Below are 27,169 nucleotides of genomic sequence, written 5' to 3'. Positions count from 1 at the left end.
AGGAGTTTCCATCGCGACACAAATTTGCGTTTTTTGCGTTTAAGGGCAGACAGGAGGGCTGCGCCTTGGAACAAGGCTGAAACGAGTGTGGGCGCACAGGAAAGGAGTACAGGTGGTGGATTTGCTGCTGTTTACTGCTGTTTGACGCGGAGGAAGTTTGAGTTTTCAACCTAAAAGTGCAGGTTTTGCTTTTTCATCGCCTCCGGCGGGTGAAGAAGCTTCAGGACGCGGAAGAGCCTTAGCAGGCTGAGTTTACCCAGTCAGAGGGGGCTGCTTTTGCGTTTGAGGAGGCATTGCAGGTGAAGATATCTACAGAGATGGACTTGGAGTTCCAGGCGATTATGGACCGGAAGGTGCCTGTCTTACCGGCTCTTCCTACAGATCAGAAGCTCGACGGCGACAACTACCGCATTTGGCGCGTTATGATGTTGGCCATCCTTGAGTCCTATGATTTGGCGGAGTTGGTACAGGAGGATATTGACCGGCCTTCGGTAAGAGATGAGTCCAAACTCTCTTCCGATGCTCGTGCGGAGTTGGCCAGGGCCCAGTCTCATTGGGACAAACTGAATGCCAGGATTCGATCCTTTCTCTTTCTATCATGCACTACAGCCGTGATCGCTCACATCGAGCACCTGACGGTGACTCGTGAGATATGGCTGGAGCTTGATCAAAAGTACAATCGGATGACCCTGATGAAGAGGGTTTCTTTGAAGGTACAGATGCGGACCTTGTCCGTCAATAAGTCTTCTTCGCTAAGGGAACACATTAACAAGCTAAGGCAGCTACAGATGCAGGTTCAGAATGCAGGGAAGCCAATTTCCTCCGAAGACATGGCGATCACACTCTTGTCCCCAGTTGCCGCCATGATTCGGTACATTTTACTCTGCCCTTATTGCTTCGGGGCGAGAGTCTACTCTTCGGTGGAAAGAGTTGGTTCCTATGGTCTTGGACCAAGAGGAACAGTTAAAGGGACAGAATGCTTCCAAGATGGAGGCGTTGACAGGTCAAGCCTCTCAAAAGAAGGGGAAGGACCAAAAGAAGAAGAAGGGGGATAACAAGTCCAAGAAGGACAAGGAGAAGGACAAGGACAAAGACTCCACATGCCATATTTGTGGAAAGACTGGCCATTGGAAGAAGGATTGCCCTGACAAAGACTTGAAGGACACCAAGAAGAAGGAAACCAAGGATTCTGGAGCGGTGGCTGCACCCTCATCAGCTGCATTTCTACATTTAGTTGTCATTGAGGACGCTTCACCGAATGCTTCTGATGCTGCGATGGCGGCTCCCCAATCTCGAGAGTGGATTATTGATAGTGGTGCCTCACGGCACATGACTCCTTCATCAGATGGTGTTGCCCAGCTACGACCTTCGCGTGGGCAGGTTCTCATTGGAGACAGCTCTTCAGTTTCTATTGCAGGTCGGGGTAAGATGCAGCTTATTCCGGATGGACGAGGTGGCACCCATACCTCAGAGGTTTTGCATGTACCAGGATTAGGGTACCATCTCCTTTCAGTTCATAAGATTTGCTCCCTTGGTCTTTTGGTGGAGTTTGATAGTTCTACAGTGCGAGTCCTTGATCGTGAATCGAGGAAGGTTCTATCATCTGGATATGAGGAGAACGGCATTTACAAACTGAAGTCTTCCACTGCCCTCTCTTCTCTTCTTCTTACCTCACAGTCACAGTCTGAGTTATGGCATGCTCGGTTTGGTCACCTGAACTATGACTATCTTCAGAAGGCGTCACGTGGACAGCTTGTTCGAGGGTTGCCGGATATAGTGGTGAGCCAGCAGCCATGTGTCTCCTGCATAAGGGGGAAGCAGCATAGGGATCCCATTCCCCACACCGCTTCGCGGCAGTCTACTTCACCGATGGAGTTAGTATCTACGGATCTATGTGGCCCTATGAGGAATGAGTCCCTGCGTGGGAGCTCGTACTTCATGCTGATCGTGGATGACTATAGCAGGATGACATGGGCCTACTTTTTGGCACTAAAGTCAGAAGCTTTCTCGCACTTCAAGGATTGGCTTCTCTTTGAGGAGAACCGATCAGGCCGGAAGTTGAAGACCTTGCGATCCGACAAGGGAGGTGAATTTGTGTCTAATGAATTTGCTCGGTTTTGTGCAGATAGAGGAATTCACCAGGAGTTTGCCAATACCAATACTCCTCAAGAAAATGGTATTCTTGAACGGAAGAACCGCAGTGTGATCGAGATGGCGCGCACCATGATGGAGCACCGACAGACCCCTCAGGTTCTGTGGGCCGAGGCTGTGGCTACTGCAGTCCACATCCTTAATCGATCCCCTACTTCGGCCGTGGAAGGGATGACTCCATTTGAGGCGTATTTTGGAACGAAGCCAGATGTTTCTTACTTTCGGGTTTTTGGGTGTGATGCCTATGTTCACATTCCCAAGGCTCACCGTGATAAATTTAAAGCGGCTTCCCGAAAACAAGTATTTGTTGGCTACAGCTCCCAGTCCCAAGGCTACCGACTCTATGATCCCGTCAAGCGGGATGTTTATACTAGCCGTGATGTGCGGTTTGTGGAGGTTCCGGCTTCTTCAACGGGTGAGGAGCATCCCGTTCTTGGAGATCCAAGGGAGAGTTTGGCTCCTTCTACAGTTCCATTGGAGCCTGTGCCTTTTGATTATGATTCTGTTTCTGACACAGAGTCTACTGTTCCACCAGATCCTTCTGAGGAGTTACCACCGGTGGACATTCCAGAGTCTTCTACTGATGGAGAACGACGAGGGGAGGTTCGGCCTCCTCCTCGCTGGGCCCGTGACACACTCCGTGATTCAGGGATCGAGGGGGTTCCTGAGGAGTGGGGACCGCAGGATGGTCCGCGGCGGTCACGGAGGCACCAGGCGCATTCTTCGGAGCTTGTTTGCTCCAATTATTGTTTGATGTCCCGTGTTATGCAGGATCGAGAGCCCACCTCCGTGAAGGAGGCTTTACAGTCCGCCCCATGGAAGAAAGCTATGGAAGCTGAGTTGGAAGCTATTGAGAGGAATGGCACTTGGTCACTTGTGCCACGCCCCCCGAAGAAGAAGGTGATTGGAGTCAAGTGGGTCTTCAAGACCAAATATCTCAGTGATGGTACTTTGGATAAGCACAAGGCTCACCTTGTTGCTAAGGGTTTTGCCCAGCGCCCAGGGATTGACTGTCATGACACCTTTGCCCCTACAGCTCGTATGGCAACCATTAGAGCTGTTCTTGCTTTGGCTGGCCATAGGAGATGGCCTGTTTATCAATTGGATGTGAAGTCGGCCTTCCTGAATGGTGATTTGAAGGAGGAGATCTACGTTGAGCAGCCTCCTGGCTTTGGTTCTTCAGATGGGAAAGTCTACAGGTTGAAGAAGGCCCTGTATGGCCTCAAGCAGGCCCCGCGAGCTTGGAACGAGAAGATTGATTCGTTCCTTCAGTCTCAGTTGGGATATCGGCAGTCCAAGGCCGATCCGCAGCTGTATGTTCACACTTCCAAGGATGGTTGTGTGCTGTTTGTATTATATGTTGATGATTTGATTGTCACAGGTGATGATGCACAGCAGGTCCAGGAGACAAAGTCAGCTTTACATCGGACATTCGAGATGACGGATTTAGGGCTACTTCATTTTTTTTTAGGCCATGAGATTTATCAGTCTCAGAGGGGGATCTTTCTCTCCCAACAGAGATATGTACAGGAGCTCTTGGTGACTTTTGAGATGGAAGATTGTCGGGCCCTCTCTACTCCTATGGATCCGAACTGGAAGGCCACCTCCCATTCAGCTTCTCCTTTGGCGGATGCTTCCCGCTATCGACAGTTGATAGGGTCTTTGATTTGGCTTCTCAACACCAGGGTTAATCTATGTTTTGCTGTTGGGCTCTTGGCAGGGTTCATGAGTGAACCTAAGACGGTGCATTGGCCTGCTGCTCAGAGGATACTTCGGTATCTGAGGGGGACGTCTGATTTGGGGATTCATTACCCCGCAGGGACAGATGGGTCAGATCTTGTACTTGCAGGTTGGAGCGACTCGGATTGGGCCGGTGACGTGGACCACAGGCGGTCTACAACAGGTTACTGCTTTACTTTGGGTGCAGGTGTTATTTCATGGAGTAGCAAGAAGCAGCCCACGGTAGCCCTTTCGTCTACTGAGGCGGAGTATCGGGCCGCATCTTCCACCACATGCGAGGTTGTGTGGCTTCGGAGATTGTTGGAGGAGCTTGGGTGCCCCCAGACTCGTCCTACATTGCTGCGATGTGACAATGAGAGTTGCATTGCCTTGGCAAGGAATCCTGTTTTTCATGCCCGGACGAAGCACATTGAGATCCAGTACCACTTCATCCGAGAAAAGCTTCTGGATGAGACCATCACTGTGGAGTATTGCAAGACGGAGGATAATCTTGCGGATTTGTTTACGAAGGCGCTTCCTCAGGCTCTACTTCGGCAACATTCCAGATCCCTCAAGCTTCTGCCCTGTCCAGGCTCTGAGAGGGGGTGTTAGAGTTCATAGCCTGTTTTTTAGGCAGCAGCACAGCTGGTCCAGCAGTCGGACCAGCTGCACAGTCGGACTGTGCAGTCGGACTGCCACGTGGCAGTCCGACTGCCTGCAGCCATTTTTATCAGGCTGCGCCCCATTTTTGAGCCCCGTTCTAGGTGATTTTTCGCCTATTTATTGCTGACGTTTTCAGCAGTCTGGCCACTCTTCTCTGTCGCAGATTACAGACCGGTGCCGTGCAGATTTCTGTCTCTGTTCACAGATTTCAGACAGCAGACAGTGCAGACTGCAGCAGACTTCGAGGTGGACAGCAGGTCGCATCGTCGAGGTGGAGACACGCAGTCCAGCGCACTGCGCCCGTGTATATCTTTGTATTCAGCATTCTTTATACAGCAGATCTTCATTGTCCACTGTCTCTTTCTCTCCCTTCTCTCTCTGCGTTCTCTCTCTCTCAGTCCTACGCTTCCGCACCGCTGCACTCTGACACCTTCTTCTAGACAAATCATCCTCAACATCAGGCGCTCCTTTGTGGCACATCACACTATGACATTGGTCCTTCTATGCTTCAGCATTGCTGAAGATTCGTCACGCTCTCAAAATCTGCGCCCATGCTGATCGAAGGCTCTAATCCATCTCTGCGCAGCGCGATGTCAGTCGTCATCATAGGGCAATGATAGCCCTTGAAGTAAGCTTCATCCTCATATAATTTTTTTTTTAAATGATCAAGTATAGCTCTCGCAATCAGGAAAAAACCAGGGCTAAGTCAAAACCCTAATCTAGGAAGCCATAGCCAAACTTCATCAAGCTCAAAAATCTCATCACTTTTTCTCTCCTGCCACCTGGAACAACCCATTGTCACTCACATTTGAAGGTCCCAGCATCAAATCAAGAAGGGAAAGATTTGGATATAAAAGATCTTGAAGGATTTTGCAGATTTGGAAAGATTTAAGGAAGAAACATAGTGTCTATTGACACTCATTTTAATGCTCTAAGCACTTGTGTTTTTTGACACATCCCAACCAACTCTTCTGCTGCTTAAATCTGATAACTCTGAAGCTGATTTACTGTTGTTCCCACAAGTTTAACATGGGCAAAGATTCTCCAACTGCCTGTTTCAAAGGAGTCGGGTTTCATACCTAGCAGACCCGCATCAAACTCATCCTCATGAAGAAGGGCCTCTGGGCCATTACCATTGGAAAAGAAAAGAAGCCTCATGATGCGGATCTTACTGTCACTTGGCAAAAGAACAATGATAAGGCTCAGGCCATTATCAAATTGGAGCTAGACGACAGCTATATCCACCATGTGGATAACTGTGAGACCTCACAAGATACATGGAAGAAACTTGACACTTTGTTCGGTGCACAGTCTAAATCATCAAAGTATGGTCTCCTGATATAGTTTTTCGCTTGAAATGAAGTCCAGCACATCACTTGCCACGCATCTAAATTACATGGAAGAACTTCTAACCCAACTTGCAGGAATCAACATTAAAATGGAAGAAGATGTTCGCATCGGTGTTCTACTTAAGAGTTTGCCTCCTGAATATAATAATGTATCAACAACTCTAATTAATATGCCAAACCCTGAACTTGTTGATATCCAAGCATCACTGTTAGAGGAGAAAAAGAAGCTAAAAACTAAGGAAGAACCAAGCACCTCTAGAGATGAACATGTATTATATGTTGGCAACATGTACAAAGGCAAGAAGGATCAGCTCTTCTATGACTTCTGCAAAAGGACCAGACACACCGAGAAGTTGTATCACGCTAGAAAGAGGTCCCAAAAGGCATATCTAGTTGCAGTTAAAGAAGAAGAAGAAAACGGAGCAAAGGAAGAAGAAGAAGAAAAAGACCACCAGGAGGAGGACAAAACTCATCAGTCCTATTCAGATAGACTTTTTTAGTTTTGTATTTCCTAGTCCTAATGCCTGAAACATAAACTTGTAAACTCCTCAGGTAGCCTTGTACTACAGCCTCTGTACACTTTATGATGCCCCTACTACAACCTCTGGATGTCCATCATGTTTGTGGTACCCACACTTAACCTTTTCTGCGACAGTCTCTGGTGTTTTGCCATGTTTATGGTGTGCTCACACTTTGCAGGTGTTGCTTCCACTAAAGCCTCTATATGCTTTGTACTTCTGGTTGTGATTGAGGAGGGGTGTTGAAATATTTGCAATCACACCTACTTCAGTCCCTTTGTGAGAAGCAATGAGGGCTCAGGACCAAAATCCCATATGCACAGTAGGAGAAAGTATCACCACTCAATTCCTATAAAGCATTGTACTTGCACTCTTTTTCTAATGCAATGATAGTACTCTTTTCTTTCCAATAAAGTGTCATGTCACTGTCAATACACAAGATTGTGTTTATGAGTCCAAATCTCAATCTTTGGAACCTAATTCACTTGTATAACAATTTGTCCTTGTCAAGTTCAATGTCTTCATGAATTCATTTTTCCTCTTTCAACCTCCATAGCTTCCACATCTGTCATGCTCTAGATCCCGCGTAGTTTAATATTTCTTACTCCACCATGCAAATTTCAATCATTAGCCACCTACCATTTGTTGTCCAACCATCACCGACTACAGCCCATCACTATCTAACCCTAGGCAACCTGTTTTCAGTCATCACCTTGCTATTTGGAGGTCTTCATCTCCTACATCATCATAGCACCTTATCAGCTTGCATTTCAGCATCTAGTGCCAAGTGATAGGTTGCTTCCATCTCACCCACCGAGCGACTGCTGCAGTACCTACATTTTTGCTGTCAAGCAAGCCGTCGACATCAACAAACACCTCTCATGTTGTCTCCTCAGTTCCCTAACACTCTGATGATGAGCGTTTGGTGTTTCCCGCACTCCAATGCTCTAACCTCTACAAAGACATTGAAGGTTAAGAGCTTGCTCCATATATGCAAAGTTACCTTCAGATAAGGCTACTGCAAAGGGGCACCTAACATGTCCTTGTGGTCATCATGCCATTTGGATAGTGGGCAATGGAGGCAAATCATATGACTCTCCTAGAGGACTTATTCATCTCCGCAACAACGAGGGATATCCAACATGGTAACAACCCCTCAACCAATGTTCAAGGCATTGATCACATTGAATTTGATGCCAATGAGGACTCTAGTCTCATTTTGTTATTACGATGTGTGAAGATATGCTAGGATTTACACTGAGGAAACACAAAAAATACGGCCACGACTGAAATACAAAGACTCGAACAATGACGTGCAAAACTCAAGTCCTAAATGCAAATGAAAAACACAAACACAAACAAAGAAGAAAGAGAGCTCTGAAGTGAATGAATCAATTCTGTAAATGAAGGAAAGAATATACAAGATGCTCAAGGGCAAAGCTGTCCAACAGCTGAACACTCTTGTGGGAGCAAGGTAAGGGAGGTGTCGATGTATGTCATCCACTGGAGACGGATTGTGACCTTAATGTCACATTAAATGTCACTTTAATGTCACATTGAAGTGACATTTAATGTGACATTAAGGTCACACGGATCCCAAGTGCAACAACCACAAAAATCGAGGCTGCTGAAGAAAAGTGCTGAAAACACAAAAATGACCTGTTGTAGATGATGGAAGCTGACCATCAATAATAATGGGAGGCTGGGCAATAGCATAAACTAGGTAATAGCAGTCACTAAGGGCTGGACAGCTAGTGAAAGAGGACTGATGGTGGCTAAAACTTGCAAGACAAGGATACGATTGAATGTTGGGCAAGCTATCCATTTATAGATGCAAAAGAATCCTCCCAATTTAGGGTTTTGCATGTGGGACACTGAAATCTCTAGAAACACACCCCGTTTAATGAAAATTTTGGTAATTTGCTGCTTTGGGGCTGTGTTAAAAAGCTAATCACTAGGTAATGAATTTTCAGCTCAACATGTGTCATGATGTGTACTATGTCCCCCAACTAGGGGTGAATCTCATATCTATTCATCAACTTTTCCCTTTCGGGAGACCAGCCTTCTTTACAACAACCACAATGGAGGTACTTGATGCCAAAACAACTTGGTCATTGCTCGCAATGAGGCATGACCTAATGGCCTATAATAGCTGTGAGTTTTTCTCCCATGAATTTTTGGAGTTCTTGCAAAACATGGCAATCAATGCCAACTCACCTTCATCAACTCACTTTCACAAGAATGGCATAGTGGAGTATAGGAACCAAACTGTGAAATACATAGCATGCTCAATGTTGTTTGTAACAAAGCTCCCCGAGCACACCTCGTCAAGATTGTCAACACATATCTTCTAAACATATGCTCGGCAATGATGACCCCTCACAAGATCCCCTTCGAGGCATTTCTTTGCACTCGACAGTCTATTTCCCACCTATGCATCTTTACGAGTCATGGTTACACGCATATGCTTCATGACAAGATGGGTAAGCTCATGCCTCGAGTAGAGCTCTTGATTTTTTTAGACTACTCTTCTAACCAAGGCATACTAGTTGTACGATCCCTATACAAACCACATCCTAACTCGGAGAGAGAATTGTCTTTGATGAGAGGGATATTGTGCAACCCTCTACACCAATAGACCTCTCTATCGACCTCTCAGCTTACACATCTTGCCACTTGCACCAATAGAGACCTTTCTATCTACCTCTAAGCCTACGCATCCTACTAGTGTGCCATGTGAGCCTAGTCTACTCCCAACTCCTAACCTACCTACATAGTCTTCAAATCCATGGCCTCCTCCCAGGGACCTATTACATTGCTAGTATCAACAAATTGCAAGATTCACATATCTTTCCATCGAATACCATCCCATAGTATTGGGCTAGAGTTGTTAATACTACATGTAAATACTGCAATTTACATTCTCAATCAAAGCCACACAAAGACACTCAAGGGAAAAACATTGGTTAGAAACCATATGTTTCTCATTTCAGTACTTTTGGATGTGAATGTTATGTGCATGTTCCAAATGACAAGCAAAACAAGTTACAACCAAAATGTACCTTCATGAATATAATGATGAGCAAAACGCTTACAAATTAGATAACCGATATCATGGCGAGCCATAATGTGGTGTTCAAGAAGCAACCATATATATTGAAGGCAAAGGCACGTTCTTCCACTTCATCATCAAGCAAGGAAGTAGTCCAATATAAACCTATCCCAAGAGTTATCCCTTCTCTTAGTGAAGAGGAAGCATCTTCTTCAAATGATGAACAGCAGAAAGTTCACCAACCTGCTATCATGTCATTGGAAAAGGCTTCATTTCAGGGCTTTTGGATATGAATGTTATGTGCATGTTCCAAATGACAAGCAGAACAAGTTACAACCAAAATGTACCTTCATGAATATAGTGATGAGCAAAAGGCTTACAAATTAGATAACCGATATCATGGCGAGCCATGATGTGGTGTTCAAGAAGCAACCATAATATTAATAATCATATTCCTACACTCAAGAAAAAGAGATGAACCAAGGATGTCTCATGAAACAAAGAAGCAAAGAAAGGCTTTTGACTATGAGATTATGCAAGAAATAAAGGAGCCAGCTGACTTGGAAAAAGCACTTGTACCTTTAACATGAAAATCACCTATGCAATTTAACTATGATAACATAATGAAAAATGACACTTGGGACTCCGGAGCTAGTGGATTGGCCAACCAAGAAGAAGATTATTAGCACCCAATGGGTCTGGAAGGTAAAGTCCAAGGCCAATGGAACCTTAGAAAAGTACAAAGACAAATTAGTTGTGTAGGGATTTTCACAAGTTGAAGGGTTTGACTTTCAAGAATCCTTTGCTCCACTTGTCAAAATGACTACTATATGCATAGTACTTGCAAAGGCCACTCAAAAAAATTGGCCAATTTACCACATGGATGTCAAAATCGGCATTCTTGAATAATGACCTCAAGGAGGAGATGTACATAGCTTAGCCACCACGATTTGAGACACTCCATTCTGAGAACAAAGTTGTAAGCTAAAAAAGGCATTGTATGGGCTGAAACAAGCTCCTAGAGTATAGTATCAATTGTTAAGAAAAGTGACAAGACAGTATGCACTCATACCATATCAAAGAAACACTAGGGTTTGTGGGGAGAAACACAATGTATGGCAAATGTTGAGAGAAGAAAAAACTTACAAGAAGAGTGAAGAATGATGACCGAATCATGTTGAATAGATCATGTTGATACAATGGAGCAAAGTTTGAGGAAAAATGCATTGTCTTGGCTAATTAGGCAGTAGTGTCTATAGGGAATCTACATAGTGAACGGAGCAAAACACATTCTCCAAGCAATAGGGTATCGAGGTAAATGCTGTGAATGGTGAAGGATCACTGTAGAGAGAGCGGAACACAATCCTCGGATGCCATCACAGTAAAGGAAGAAAATCACCAGCAACCACTGTACTTCAAAGTCTAAAGGACAGCAGGGCGGCCTACCTCTGGCTGAAACGCATCAGAAGAGAGCCTATCAGCAGCAAAACACAGCATCCTGGGGCAGCAAACAGCCTATTCGAACCAATATAAATGAGAAGAAGATGTCAAGCTCCAAAATGTAAATCTTGGAGGGTATGGAAGATCACACTTGCTGCAATCCTGTGACCGCCAATCAATCTGAAGGTGTGAACCCACCGGGCAAAAGCATCTGACCGATAAATGCAGCCTGCAAAGGGTGGAACCGGCCACCAAGTAGCAAACAACTGCAAAGGATGGTCCACGAACCAAGATGTCCACTTGGTAGGGGTGTAAACAGCAATGGAGAGGCTGAGGAATAGAGAGAAGACTGATAGAATGGAGTGATCAGATAGAAAGAGTGAATGGATGAATGTGGGTGAATGTGTATGGAATGAAGGAAGTCGGTGCCCTATTTATAGGCATAGACAGTCTAGGATGGCACCCCAAAATGTAGTGCTCAACCCTTTTTAGGGCAATAAGAGTGAAATCTAAATGAATTGACGAAAAGAAATGTTATTAATGAATGGGTTTCTCAACACCCCCTCTCATGCCTAAAAAGGAGTCATAAGATGTGTGAGAGAGAGAGAAGAAGATCCACCTTGTAATCCGAGTGTTCCACATATAAGGTAACTTGTAGTGAAGAAAAGTAAACATGAGGAGCTGATGGTAACAGAAACTCAACCTCAAGAGAGAAGCCACACGCTCCAGGACTCCATGCTCGAAGAAATACAAAGACCTAGTGACCAAGTCATGGCTAAAATATCCAAGGCCTTGAACTAGGAAGAACTTGTAGATCCTGGGTATCAATGGGTGATGTGGCATGGAGATGTCAACCACCCCAAGAAGGTAAAGTGTTGGAAATAAAGGGCCATCGTGCCTTTTATATGTGCACGGGTGTGAACACACCCTTAGGCACATTGTACTTTCATGCATATATCTATCTAAAACCTAAAGTGGTACACTCTTTATTGTACCCAAAAAAAAAAACGTGTTCACTCTATACTTTGCTCTCTCGCACTCTCTTGGTCTCTCTCATTGTGCATAATGACTATCTGTCTCAATCTCCGTGCCTAATCGATTCCTTCAAACTGGTATCAGAGCGTAAGGTTCTGCTGACGGTCGTCAGGCTGAATGAGAGCTCAAAGGCGAGTAGGAGAGTCACAAGTGTAAGCTGCAGGCAATGACTCTGTGAACCAAGCGTCACAGACGGAGAGCACACGGGCAAGAGGACACACCAGCGACTAGGCATCACAGACAGAGAGCACGCGGGCGAGAGGACACGCCAGCGACCAGGCGTCATAGAAGGAGGACACGCACGCAAGAGGCCACGCCAACAATGGTCACGGGACGGCGAACAGGCGCCGTGTACAGTGGCCGTGCATCAAATCGCACTGCTAACACGTCCGTTGACCCGTCAAATTTTTTTTCCCCAAAAAATTTAACTCTTTTCTATCTGAAAATTGCTTTTCCCACTAACGGGGCTTCGTGCGCGTAAGCACAAGACCCCAGATCTGTGCAAAATTGACTCAGAAATTTGGGGCTTTTCTCGAATCTGGGGATCTCAACACAAAAGTGGACAATCTGACTCAGAAATTGCAAAGTCGGTGCACATCTACCCGGAAATTTTGGGGTTTTTTTACATTTTTAGTGAAATTCTTTCAATTTCACTGAAATTAGTGCACGCAGGACTTGGAAAATTTGGGGATTTGTCCAGATTTCATGCGCGCAAGATGCAACGTGATATTTGTCTCAGAAATTGCAGGAATTGGTGACATTTTGTCCCCGACATTTGGGGCTTTTCATGTACATGCACAAATTGGGCTGAAATTGACCCAATTTCTCGACATTGAGGCACATTAGACCCCGTGCAATTTGGGGCTTTTGCGATTTGGGTAAAATTTGTGCAGCATTTGATCATTTTATGTACATGCAAGTTGAATTCCGGGCAATTTGGACTTCAACACTTGGTAAAATTTGGGGGTTTTGCTGAAATTGCTTTATCTTGGCAAAATTGGACAGTCCTATGTATGACAGAGAAAATGCAAATGTATGTTTGACGATTGTGAGCACAAAATTTTGGGGCTTTTGATCGTTTGTGTCAAAATTTATGCCCATGGGTACACGTTCAACAGAATTTGCAGCTGAAATTTTGGGATTTCTCATGTAAAGTGATGAACATGCCTTTTGGAACAGCTGTAATCAGTTGGATAATGCTGTAGCACTTGGATTGGTGCTTCTGAAAACTGAATTACAGATCTGAAATCTGTACTTCTGCATGGTCATTTATTGCTGATTGGTACTTGTTTGTACCTTGGTCACTTGGGTGATAATTTGGGCCTGCATTTACTTTTTTTTTTGTCACTTTTGAGCTGAAAACCATGGTTGGCAACAATGACAGCAGTAATTTGATGCATATAAAGAAGCTTGAAGGCGCACATAATTTTGCAATGTGACAAAAACAGTGCTACAATATCCTGTTACAAAAGAAGCAGGCAAAGCCGATCAAAACTAAAGGGGCAAAGCCTATGAACATGGATCAGGACGATTGGGATGAGTTGAATGATCGATTTCTGATGCCTTGCTCTTCAACCTTGAAGGTTTGGATTCTGCATATGCTATATGGACTAGACTGGAAGAACTGTATGCACAGAAGAGCGCTGCAAGTAAAGTGTATTGGCTGAAAAAGCTTATGGATTTGCGTATGAAAGAAGGTACAGCAATGTCTACTCACTTGAGTGAGTTTAACTCCATTTTCAGCCAGCTGGTTGCCTTGAAATTTATGATTGATGAGGAATAAGGCTACTTTTTTGCTTTGCACTCTACCAGAGAGTTGGGATACATTCAGAACTACTATGAGTAATTCTAATGTGATCCTTTTGTATGCTGATGTAGAGAGTGTTCTACTTATGGAAGAGATGAATCGGCAGAACAATGCATTCAGCAAGTCTTCCAGTGCTTTGCATACTAGGGGCAGATCACAGCAAAAGGGCAAATATGATGGCAAGGGACGCAGTAAATCACATGGCAAAGATGTTGAATGCCATCATTGTGGCAAGAAGAATCACTTTAAACGTGACTGCTACAAATGGAAGAAAGAGAAAGGAAAAGGCAAGAAGACAAATGATTGCAAGGAAGAGAAAAAGGACAGTCAGCCTAAGAAAAACAGTGTCAAAATTGAAGAGGTGAATGTAGTCACTCATGACACTGATAGTGGGAGTGATATACTCTTTGTCTCTTCACATTTTGGTGCACATGCTCTACTTGCAGATACAGATGCTGACATGCATACCTGGATTCTTGATTCAGGTGCTTCTTTTCATATCACCCCTCATCGTGAGTCGTTTTCCGCATATACAGGGGGTCGACATGGTATTGTCCATCTTGGGGACAACTATGCACGTGAGATTGCAGGTATTGGCAGTGTATAGTTACAGTTTCAGCATGGCTCTGTCTTTACACTTCAGCATGTATGGCATGTACCTCAGCTCAAGAAGAGCTTGATCAGCACACGGCAGCTAGATGATGATGGTTTTCATACCACCTTTGGTGATGGAAAATGGAAGATCCGTAAGGGATCTAGGGTTATTGCCAAAGGTTGCAAGAGTGATACGTTGTATCCACTCCATGTATCTAGTGTGCGTGACCATGTTGTTGCCGTGACTGAGCAGCCAAGTGTTTCTTTGTGGCATGGCCGGTTGGAACACATGAGTCAAACAGCAATGAAAGTGCTTTCTCGTTTGGGTTACTTGCCTTGTATTTGTTATGCTGATTTTGAGCACTGTGATCATTGTATTTATGGCAAACATGCACAGACTTCTCACAATAAGTCTCTTTCTTTGAAATCTTCTCCTCTAGAGTTAGTACACTCAGATATATGTCAAATGCCAGGATTATCTTTAGGGGGAAAGAAATATTTTGTCACCTTTGTCGATGATGCTACACGGAAAGTATGGGTTTACCCTATTCGTAGCAAGGATGAAGTGCTTAACAAGTTTAAAAAATTCTTGGCATTGGCTGAAAATCAGAAAGATAAGACACTTAAGTGTCTTCGCTCTGACATTGGTGGGGAATATGTGTCCAAAGCCTTTCACGCATTTTGTGACAGCAAAGTGATAAAGAGGGAGCTAATTGCGCCTCATAATCCACCCCAAAATGGAGTTGCAGAGCGTATGAATCGGACAATCCAGGATAAGGTCCGTACGATGTTGTCTCATGCTGCATTACCCCATGGTTTTTGGGCAGAGGCTATTATGGCAGCCGTTCACTTGATTAATCGGTCACCAAACAGATCTTTGGGGAGGGGAGTTCCCCAAGAAGCGTGGTCAGGCAAGCCACCTTCATATGCTTATCTGAAAGTGTTTGGCTGTGAGGCTTTTGTGCACATTCGTAAAGAAAAAATGCAGCAAACTTGAGCCAAAGTCCTGTAAATGCATTTTCCTAGGATATGGTGACGAGGATGAAATGGAGTATAAATTGTGGGATCCCAAGAAAAGGAAAGTAGTACGCAGCAATGACGTTATCTTCCGGGAAGATCGTATGCACAAACAACCCGAAAAGACTGAGGAGGTCTGTAGGGTTGTATTCCGAGAAGAAATACCTTTTGGACAACAAAATGTGCCCGCTGTACAGCAGCAAATACCTACTGTAAATGAACCTATAAATGCAGGAAATGATGCTGGAAACGATCAGCCAGCTATTGCCCATGAAAATGAGCCATTACATGTGCAGGAACAGCCAGGACAGCAAGCTGTAAATGCTGATTTGCAGGCTGAAATGCCAGGACAGCATGCTGAAAATGGAAATTTGCAGGAACAGCCAGCAAACAATGACCATTGGGTTAGGAGATCGTCTAGGGCTACTAGACAACCTAACAGATTTGTTCCTGATGCAATTAATGTGGCTGAGTATGTCATGTTGACAGACTGTGGTGAACCGTCTTGCTTCAAGGAAGCAATGGACAGACAGGACAGCAAGAAATGGTATAAAGCCATGCTATCAGAGATGGAATCTCTTGAAAAAAATGGCACTTGGGACTTGGTACAGTTGCCTAAAGGGCAGAAAACCCTTCAATGCAAATGGGTTTACAAAATGAAAGTCACTTCTGGTTCCTCACCAAAGTACAAAGCGAGATTGGTTGCAAAGGGGTACAAGCAGGAGCATGGAATTGACTTTGATGAGATTTTCTCTCCTATAGCCAAGATGACTACATTGAGAACCATTTTGGGCTTGGTTGCAGTTGAGGATATGGAACTCATACAGATGGATGTAAAGACTGTGTTTTTACATGGTGATCTGCATAAAGACATATATATGCAGCAGCCTCAAGGGTTTGTTGAACAAAGGAGAGAACAAATGGTATGTAAACTCAAAAGGAGTTTGTATGGGCTGAAACAAGCACCAAGAGAATGGTATCATAAGTTTGATACATTCATGCAATCCCAAGGCTTTCATAGAAGTCAAGTGGATCACTGCTTGTACACCAAGAAGACAGCAGATGGCAGCCTGATTATCTTGGTTTTGTATGTTGATGACATGCTGATTGCTAGCAGGGATACTCATGCCTTGGATTCATTGAAGCAAAGTCTTCATGGCAACTTTGACATGAAGGATCTGGGTGATGCAAATCACATTCTTGGCATACGAATACTCAGAGATAGATCTAAAGGTTTACTCTATCTATCTCAGCAGGAGTATATCTCCAAAGTTTTGCAGTGTTTCAATATGGAGGGGGGAAAACAATTGGGGTTCCATTGCCTCCATATGTGAAACTCAATGCAGAGGACAGCCCTACATTTGATGATGAGAAGGCTGAAATGGCCAAGATACCATATGCTTCAGCTGTTGGCAGTTTGATATATGCTATGGTTGCTACACGTCCTGACATTGCTTTTGCAGTGTGAGTGGTTAGCAGATACATGGTAACCCCTGGCAAGAAGCATTAGGATGCAGTGAAAGATATTATGAGATACCTCAAAGACACAAAGGAGTTATGCATCTGCTTTGGAAAGCAGAAAGCATCTGTTGTTGGCTTTACGGATGCAGACTATGCTGGTCATGCGGACTGCAGAAAGTCCACTTCTGGGTATGTGTTTACTTTCACTAGAGGAGCAGTCTCTTGGATCTCCAGGCTACAAAAGTGTGTTGCATTGTCTACTACAGAGTCAGAGTATGTAGCTGCCACTGAGGCATGCAAGGAGACTTTATGGCTTTCACGTATGGTGAAAGAGCTTGGAATCACGGAGTTACCTGTTCTCCATTGTGATAGTCAGAGTGCTATCATGCTAGCACGGAATCCTGTCTTTCATGCAAAGACAAAGCACATACAGGTGAAGTATCACTTAAATTAGAGATGTACTTGACAGCAAGAGCATTGAGCTTGTCAAAGTGCATACAGATGATAATCCTGCAGACCTTCTCACGAAGGGTCTTCCAATAGAGCGGTTTGCTCATTGCCGACAAATGATGGGAGTTGGATAGATATATTTATTTCAGCTTTGTACATACTTAGACTTAGCTGATTCTTTTTCTCCTCTTAAGGCACATTGCCTTTAGGTGGGAGGTTGTTGGGAATAAAGGGCCATCGTGCCTTTTATATATGCACGGGTGTGAACACACCCTTAGGCACATTGTACTTTCATACATATATCTATCTAAAACCTAAAGTGGTACACTCTTTATTATACCCAAAAAAAAAAAAACGTGTTCACTCTATACGCTGCTCTCTTGCACTCTCCTGGTCTCTCTCACTGCGCGTAATGACTGTCTGTCTCAATCTCCGTGCCTAGTCAATTCCTTCATAAAGAGTGTGGGAAGAAACGTATGATGAGTAGGGACCCTTGCTGGAGCTCAAGGAATGGAATCCATGGCGATACCGAAGAAGGTATTTGGGGCTGCAATAGAAGAAAAGCTAGACAACTTCCAAAGGTGGCCTCTCAAACCTGAGTAGAGGAGAGAGTGGAGGGAAGGATTTCACACAAAAACTCCTCGATGCCCGTCTCAAAGTCGATGTTCGCGAAGAGGAAGGAGAGGAAATGGATAGCTCCTATGGAGCCACAAGGGGGCAACAGCCTCTATCTCTTAGTGGAGTGGATTACGGGGTCAAACAAGTGGAAGGAGTTGAACAACCACTATCTCTCAAAGAAGTAGTCTAATGAGGAGATGGTACCCAACAGCCATTCTCTCTCAATGGAGCAAACTGCAAAACCGCAGGCCGTTGTTGTGACACTACCCATCCACACATGAAAAACCTTGGAGGATGGCCGTGAGTTAGATGTCTAGTGTTACCCAAGTCAACATCACTAGCAGTATGTTTTGGATTGCCAACTGTGGTAGCTTATACATATTTTATTCGCCTATTTTATGTCCCATATATTAGGAGAATAATTAAAGGAGATGGGGATCTCTCAATACTATGGTGGCACTACATGACTAAAGAGGACATTAAGTGTGGACATTCTCCTCACTCTAAATGGATGTAGAGGCCCATGGTTTTGAAGGATCCATGTGCATTTAGGTAATGTTTTTTGGGATGCTTTTACATGGATGGAGGAAAAGGAGTGGAGAAATGAGCTATTGGGGGGGGCGGGGGGGGTGTTGGGGGTGGGGGGTGGGTGTGTGTGGGGCGAGTTCAAAGTGAGATATCTAGACACGGTCTCAATGATCGGTGTTCATTTTCAAGACAAGCATGTGGCATCAAGGTTTGGCAATGACCTTGCAAGACCTATATTTCGAGATAAATGGAGGGAAGACTTGACTTATGAAGAGGGTGTTAAGTTGCTTGAGAAATTACCTTGAATGACACAACATGGGATGATGGAAACACACTTGGGGCTAAAAGAAATACACAAATATCTTAGTCGTGTGATGTATAATAGATGCAACAAGGTTGAACCTCTTTGGGGGGGGGGATGAACCTTGCACTCAATAGTCAATGTGTGAGGTTCCAAGGTCATGGAGACACATGATTTTGGGGGAAGAACAAAGAATAGGAGAAAAAAGGCTGCTTTTGTGTGGACGGCAGGGGAAGGAGGAGACAATACTTCGCTCCCTTCACTGTGCAAATTCCCTATAGGTGCTGCCGCCTGATTCAGACAGGACAGTGCAATTATCTTCTGAGCTTTGGCTCCACTGTATCAGCTTTTCTCATTATAGCATGATTCAGTGCATCATCATTGAGTTCTTCTGAGTTTCTTTTCTTTCTCAGTGTTTGCCGTACACACTCTGTGTTTCACCCCGCAAACCCTACTGTCTCTTTGGTACGTCGCTTTTCTCAACATGGTATCAAAACCGGAGATGCTCAGAGAGCTTCAAAGCTCCTCTGCATCAAAGAAGGCAAAGACAGGTTGCGGGTTTGGCATCTTCTTCTGACTACCCCCCATCTTCCACTACATCATTGGGAGATCTCCTTCTCCTCTTCTCCCACCCTCCCTCCCTTCTCTAGGTTAACACTCCGATGATATGACTTCTCTACGGGCAGATGGCCATACCACCAGGTGCTCCTACTATGCCATCACCGGACACACCACCGATGCTTGCCGACTTCGACCTTTGCTCCCCACCCCTCCGGAGTATATGCGTCTTCCACCAGGCACTCCTTATGCCACCTTTCCTTTCTGGGCCACCGAGATCGTTCTGCATCGGCTATCAGAGTACTATACTCAAGGCAATAAGACACATCCGACGCGCACTAAGTCCTTTCGAGTACATGGAGGATCAATTGGCGCTACAACCTCCTGGAGATCATTGCAATGCCAGCCGTAGTCTTCTCCCACTTATTTTCAGGTACAGTGGCTTCCATGACCTGCGGTTCTGCAATCCACTCCATCGAGAGACAGTGATTGTTTGATACCGTCTCCTCGTCAGTCCGCTCCTTCGAGGACAGTGGCTGCTCGACTCATTCCTCTTCTTCAACTACCCAGTCCACTCCATTGAGAGCCCGCACTTGTTGCCCACCTCTTGCTCATTCTGAGCCCCACCCTTCCCCACCCTCGCCTACTCACGTTCGAGAGGCCACCTTTGGGCGTTCTTCGGCACCCCATTACCTTCTTTGGCACAACCGGCGGCACTTCCTTCGTCATCAAACCTTTTGAAGTCCGTGATCCATGAGTTTTTAGCTTCCCTATCTATCTCAGAGGGGAATTCAGAGGGGGATGTTATTTCTTTGCCCTCAGAGGGGGTATCTACATCTATCGCGACTTTAGAGGGGGCTCCTATTTCTCCGGTTTCACAAGGGGTCCCCACCCACTACTTAGTCCTTCGCACACCTTGGCAGAGACCTTTTACCTTCTTCTTCTACCCTTGGATGGGCTTCCTTCGAGCGGTCATCTCACCTCTTGATACCCAGGATCTCGCGGATCTATATAGATCGGGCCTTAGAGGTTCAGCCGCAACTTGGTGACGAGGCCTTCACATTCCTTCCTGCATGGATGCACGAAGCTAGTGGCTTCTCTCCCGCGGTTGAGTTTCGGGTTCTCCAGTTCACTCTGTCTACTATTCTTTACTGCAGGTTACCTTTCAGGTGGAAATCTTGGATCTTAGGGCTCCTCTATCTCCTCTACCTCCTATGCATTGTATGATTTCATCATCTTTGTACTCGGGCGCTTGGGCTAGTGAACAATTTCCCCACGAGGAACACTGTCCAAGTGACACCTACTACATGAGCATTTTTTTCAGCATTGCATCTTTTCGCTCCTCTCTCTATCCCTTTTTGGGCCTGAGAGGGGGTATTGAGAGACCATTTCTTCTGTTCATCACCTTCAGTTAGGGTTTCGCACTGACAGCCCCAAAAAGGGCTGGCGCCCTCATTTTTGGGCGCTTTATCAATGGGCGCCCACATCAATGGGGCACCACCCTAGACTGTGCATGCCTATTTATAGGACACCTCTTCCACATTCTACATATTCACAGTTCATTCTTCACCTCTCTACTTCAAACATCGGACACCTCTCCACTGCCCCTACACCCCTTGCAAGAGGACATCGAGGTTCGTGGTTGGTGGCTTCTTCCTCACCATCTCCATCATCTGCTGGCATCATCCTCACACCTTGGCGACAGCCCATACACCCTAGCGACGGCTTCTACACTGTTGGCGTCATCATCCTTACACTTGGCATCATCATCCAAGCCCTCTTGCCTCTTGCATTTTGGGTCTATTCTCACCTGGCGTCATCACCTCAACCTTGGCATCGGTATTCCTCCCTCCTGGCATTTGTGTTTGGTGGATAGAGGGGCCACACCTAGCTGCGTTTTCACCTTCTGGAGTCTTTCCTCATACCTGGCGTCACTTCTCCCAACTGGCGTCAGCTTCATCATCGGCGGGCGTCAGCCTTCTACACCTGGCGTCATCTCTTCTAGCGAAGCACCTTGCATTTGACAGTTGGATCTTCCCCCAGCATCGAATCGGCTTCAGCAGACACTCCACACCTTGCAGGAGGCTGTGTTTTGCAGCTACTGGGCTTCTACACCTGACGTTTCAGCTTTTTGGTGGTCGTCCTACTGTCTGACATCCTCCGGAGACCGACTGTAGTTGGTATCACTCTCCTTCTCTCAGACGGCATCAGAGGACTGCGATCCACTCCCTCAACAGTTGTCTTTCACCTTCAACATACATCTTTGATATTCCTACTGCCGGAGGACTGCGTTTCGCTCCCTTCATTGTGCAGATTCCCTATAGGTGCTGCCGCCTGATTCAGACAAGACAGTTCAGTTATCTTTTGAGCTTTGGCTCCACTGAATCAGCTTTTCTCATTATAGCATGATTCAGTGCATCATCATTGAGTTCTTCTGAGTTTCTTTTCTTTCTCAATGTTTGCCGTACACTCTGTGTTTCACCCCGCAAACCCTACTGTCTCTTTGGTACGTCACTTTTCTCAACAGCTACTGCTAGCAAGAAAGCATGAAGTCTTACTTGCTGGTGACTATAGCAAAGGTCATAACTCATTTAATTTGTGCTAGAGAATTATTGCACGGTCCCTCTTTTTTGTGCAATAGAGAGAAGGAGATTTGCACATGAGAATTTGAAAAAGAAGACTAACGTCTTCGTGTAGCTTTGGTGTCATGGTGGTGTTGTATTACAATGTGTGATTCTTGGAAGGTGATCGGTATGACTCAGTGACGAGGAAACTAATGGAGGGCTTTGGAGGACCAGCAAGGCAGAGGCAAAAACTACGAGATCTTTCTACTGGCAGTCGGAGCACGCGATGCCTGGAGATACCCTGCCTTCCATAGGAGGGAGAGGTCATTGGACTTCTATTGGGAATACAGGCGGCTAGGTGGAGTCCTGCTGGAACAATTGGACAGGTTTTATGTGGGAGAGTGGGGAGGCTCTCGTGGCAGGCACCACGTTGTCCGATCATTGCTCGGTTCTCCTAACACTTGATCCCCCAGCATCTGCCCTAGACACACGATCCTGTCAAATCCCTGACTCAATCTATAGGAGGGAGGAGGTGACGAGACAAATAGGGCAAATTTGGACCAGGGAGTGGGGCAAGAGGGACCGGATCGCAGAGGAGGTTGCAGAGGTCCTAGCCGAGTCGAGCAGAATATGCCAAGCAGTAGCCATACGGGCCAGGTAGCAATGCTGGGAGGAGGAGAGAGCACTCCGACGGGACCTTGCAACTATATTCCTGGAAGGGATTGTTGTAAAAAAAGCTTGGATTGTGAAGGAGAGCACCAACAAATGCATCTGACATGCAAATGTCATGTAGTTGACCTCTAGAGAACAACAAGCTTAATGCAAAGGGTTGTCATCTCAATTAAAATATTATGATTGTATGCATCTATATGTTCTTGGGACTATCAAGGGTGCTAACACGTTGGTTCAAACAAAGGATTTTATAGTGCTACATGGTAAACCGAACTCCTATCTTATGGACGACAATATCTATAGAGAATCTGCACAATGAAGGGAGCAAAATCCACTCCTCTGGGCAGTAGGGTATTGAAGTAAATGTTGAAAGGTGAAGGACAACTATACGAGTGGCGGAATGCAATCCTCCAATATCGTTGGAGTGAAGAAAGAAAATCACCAACAACCATCGTACTCTAGAGTGTGAAGGACAGCAGGGCAACCTACCTCTAGCTGAAACACAATAGAAGAGAGCCTACCAGCAGCAAAATGTAGCATACTAGGGCACCAAACAGCTTGTCGGAGCCAATGTAGGTATCAAAAAGGTGCCAACCTGCAAAACACAAATCTTGGAGGGTGTGGAAGATGATGTCTATCGCAATTCTATGACTGCCATGTGAAGATGTGTTAGGGTTTAGTGAGGAAACACAGACAGTACAACCACGACAATGTTGATCACCAAAGGCTGTGGAGCACCAAGCAACAATAGAGGTGATAGAAGATGATAGAAGCAGCAGCCCAAACTGCAAAATGCAACTATGGAGGGAATCGTTACAAAGGGAAACCTAACGCCAAGTGATGGGGCAGCAAACGCAAGCAGAGACAGGGTGTTCGAGGAGCTGGCGATAGCAAGAGATGGAGAGGACTAATAGCTGAAATCTGCATGTGAATGCAAGAATCTTACGCAGAAGGATGGGATTGAATGGTGGGCAGCCTATCTATTCATGAGCATGGAAGAATCCTACAAAATGAGGATTTTGCATGTGGGATATAGAAACTCTCTAGAACTGCTCCCCTTTCAATGGTACTTTTGGTAATTTACTATTTTGGGGCTATTTTTAAAGGGCTAATCAATGAGTAAAGAATTTTTAGCTCAACACCCATGCTAGGAGCGAAGATGTAGGGTCCAACTTCTTGTGTACTAGATGTGAAAATGGAGCGCAATCCTTCACATCAAAAGGAGAAATAGGAGAGGGTTTTGATTTATACGACTCAAGGGGTGTACAAACCCAACACTAGGCCTAGCTAAGATGATGAAGATGGGTCACCAATCATCCCAAATGTTGTATATCCTCCATGATCGGAGAGGTAATCTTACCAACTGGTCCGGATGTAGTAGCAAAGCTGGTAGGAAGGGTGTTAACTCGACTATACGTGATGCGCAAGTACTCTTCAAACTCCTCTATCATGAGACTAAAACTTGGAACAGAAGAAAAAAAAAAGGTGAAGGTGAAGGTGGCGTGTCATCAAGAAGAGAACTCTAAAGTGAATGAATCATTGCAGTAAATGAATATAAGAGTGTACTAAATGCTTAAGGGCAAAGCAGTGAGTGTCGGAGTGTGACATCTACCAAAGAAAGGTCCGAAGTGTTGTAGCCAGTAGCCAGAGTTGTCAAAGTGTGGAGAAGATGAAAACACTGATCACCAAAGGCTTTGGAGCACCAGGCAACAATAGAGGTGATGGAAGATGATGCAAGAGGCAGCCAAGACTACAAAATGCAGCTATGGAGGGAGTTGCTAGAGCGAGAAACCGAACACCAAGTAGTGAGGCAGCAAACACAAGCAGAGACGAGAGACAGAGGAGTTGGCAATGGCTAGAGGACACCAAACATAGTAGAGGAAAGTTGCCACACAATAGGGTAGCATCTGGAGGGCAATCACAAGGTGCTAGGAGGGTTGATGGAGAGGTGGCAACAATCGCCAAGGCTGGACAACCATTAAGTGGAAAACTGATGAGACTGAATTCTGCACATGAACGTGAGAAATCTGCACGAAAGGATGGGATTGAATGGTGGGCAACCTGTCTATTTATAGACCTGAAAGGATCCGCCCAAATTATGGTTTTGCATGTGGGACATAGAAACTCTCTAGAACTGCTTCCCTTTTAATAGTACTTTTGGTAATTTATTGTTTTGGGGCTGTTTTTAAAGAGGTCATCGGTGGTGGGTAATGAATTTTCAGCTCATCATGCCAATCAACCTAAAGGTCTGAACTAACTAGGCAGTAGCATCTAACCAATAAACGTAGTTTGCAAAGGGTGGAACAAGCCGCCAAGTAGGAGATAGCGACAAAGGATCATCCACAAACTGAGATGTCCCCTTAGTAGGGGTGTAAACAATAGTGGAGAGGCTAAGGAATAGAGAGAAGACTGATAGGATGAAATCATCTGATAGAAAGAGTGAATTGATCAATTTGGTCCAATGTGTGTATGGCATGAAGGGAGTCAGTGCCCTATTTATAGGCATAGACAGTCTAGGATGGCACCCCAGAATGTGGATGCCTATCCCGTTGTGGGGCTATAAGAGTGAAACCTAAATGGATTAATAAAAAGAAATGCAATCAATGAATGGGTTTCTCAATATCAGTAGTAGATAGACAAGGTTTTTTAAATATCAAACTTCAAAAGACATGCCTCAGATCCTAACTTGTATGTTTACATGGATGGTAAAAAGTTTCTAGCGATTGTTACATGTGGCTATGATGATATGATTCATGAGACTTGCAGGACTTTGAATTCCGAGTTTGAAATGACAGACTTGGCCTTGATTCACTATTGTCTAGAGATTGAAGTCTAGCAAGAGCTAGGAAAGATCTTCATCTCTTTGAAAAAATCTGCATAGAGTGTTTGAGATGTTTGGATTAAATTCTACCGCATAACTCGACAACAGAAATCTAATGCAGTCCAAGGACCATTCTGTTCTTCAAGACAAAGATGGAGCTGGCTGAATCACTCAAGCATGGCATTATCTAGGGAGAGAAAAGTGGTGCAACAGCTGCAATAGACTGAAATGTAGCTTCTTGGAGCAGCACAACTGCTAAGATGGTGTCTACTAATCAATGCCGGGGTGACATATGCTTGGATGCACAAAGGTTGGCGTTTATTTATATGCTGAAATCTGAGAAACACGTGACGATAGCCTCCAACAACACATGTATGCACCACTCGAATGTACCGCATGTCAAATTAAGGATAGCTCCTGCTGCAAAATTTTCGTGATTTTCATTTCTAAGATTCATCAACAGGCATTGCCTAATGCTTAAAAATCAATGGTATAACTTACTGAAGAAAAACAAAGCATCTGCACAGGCATCAACCAACACATTCAAGCGGCCATACACATCTCACATTGGCACAGTGTTGTAACATATAATGTGCTGCTCATATTGATGTTTTGAACTCACTTCAAAGCTGGAAAGCCTGGTCTCGCAGGAGAGGAATTTGATGTAGGTAATGTCTCTGCAGTAGAGGAGGTGTGGCACACTATCGAGGCGAGGCTATGCAAGTGCGGATACCGTGACTGAGTCCCTTTGCCCAGACAGAGAGATGCCATGGGAGCTCCATCGAGCAGGAATTTCCTGGCAGTTCACAAACATGCAGACAATCAACGCACAATCCGAGAAGCAGATTTTATATGGGCAATGGCATCCACATGTGGACTGTAGCTCTACTTGGATGGGATGAAGCGGCATGCGACAGCTGCATGAAACTGGTTCCCAAAGCAAGCTCGCGCCATAGCCAGGCCTTAGTACTCTGATATCGCTTGATTGGTCCACCTTAGGAAGGCCTTACAAAATCAATCCTATATTTTCCTTTGTTATTTTTTAAACTTCTCTTGCATTTTTACGGCCAATTCGACATGCAAAAAGAAGGGGTGTTCACTTTACATGTTGATAAAGGGATTGGGTCTGCAATATTCACACAATGGACAGTCTTGGACAAGGGATATCCCTTGCCTAAGGATGAAGCACACACCCAAGCAACAAGGTGATATTCTGACTGCACCTAATGTGTAAGCAAAAGCTTGGACTGTTCTAAGTGCGAAGAGGGCTTTTGGCCTAGTGTGTAACCGGCCTGATAACAATGTTGTCTAGGACCATTACCAAATCACCCTCCCTCCATCTCTCAAATACCTTGTTTGGGTCATGATATTGTCTTGGGCCATTAGAAATTAAGCATCTCTCAAGACAATGATTCGCAATGGTGTTGTCTTGGGCCATTAGAAATTCGGCATCTCTCAATCTCTCAAGACAAGGATTCTCAACGGTGTTTACACACTATCGTGCACAAAGAGCATTGACCCTCTTTTTTCTCTTTGGCTTGAAAAAGAGAGCTTGAACCAAGTTAATTTTGCTTGCTTGCTCGTTTGTCTTGCTTGTTTACTTGTTTGTAGAGGTATGTTCTTTATCTCAAATACTTTTTGGTTCATATAATGCATTGGGATTTTATCAATATAGTGGAACTATTGATGTTGCTATGCTTTGCATACTATCAACATTTGTTCATATATGATCAAGCAATGAATTGTATTGTGTTGTTGGTTGGTTTTTGTTTAATATTCTTGCATTTCATATATTAAGGTTTCTTTAGTTGTAGATGTTGAAGTCTCCAAGAATAAACATCGATTTATCTA

General features: G+C 44.8%; 1 protein-coding gene across 6 annotated transcripts in view; it reads right to left on the bottom strand.

Moving 5' to 3' along the window:
- The window catches only part of OVA4 (Nucleotidylyl transferase superfamily protein), a 68,080-nt gene extending 41,719 nt beyond the window's left edge, over positions 1-26,361 (bottom strand). For 5 of the 6 annotated variants that reach the window (XR_015691653.1, XR_015691654.1, XM_087683297.1 and 2 more), the window contains exons 1-2: positions 26,208-26,361; positions 25,941-26,114 (exon numbers count right to left, since the gene is read on the bottom strand). Coding sequence is in view for 3 of the 6 variants with exons in the window: in XM_087683297.1 (XP_087539423.1) it covers positions 25,941-26,114; positions 26,208-26,272 (239 nt within the window). In the remaining 3 variants the exon portion in view is untranslated. Of the gene's footprint in view, positions 1-25,940; positions 26,115-26,207 lie in introns of those variants that run through there. The other variant, XM_087683299.1, reaches the window with a different exon arrangement.
- Between the last annotated feature and the right edge of the window lie 808 nt (positions 26,362-27,169).

Source organism: Lygodium microphyllum, chromosome 8, assembly GCF_053477565.2.
Source record: "Lygodium microphyllum isolate KBCC chromosome 8, Lygodium_microphyllum_v1.1.10, whole genome shotgun sequence".
NCBI classification, from domain to species: Eukaryota; Viridiplantae; Streptophyta; class Polypodiopsida; order Schizaeales; family Lygodiaceae; genus Lygodium; species Lygodium microphyllum.
This window is presented reverse-complemented; position numbering and strand designations above follow the sequence as displayed.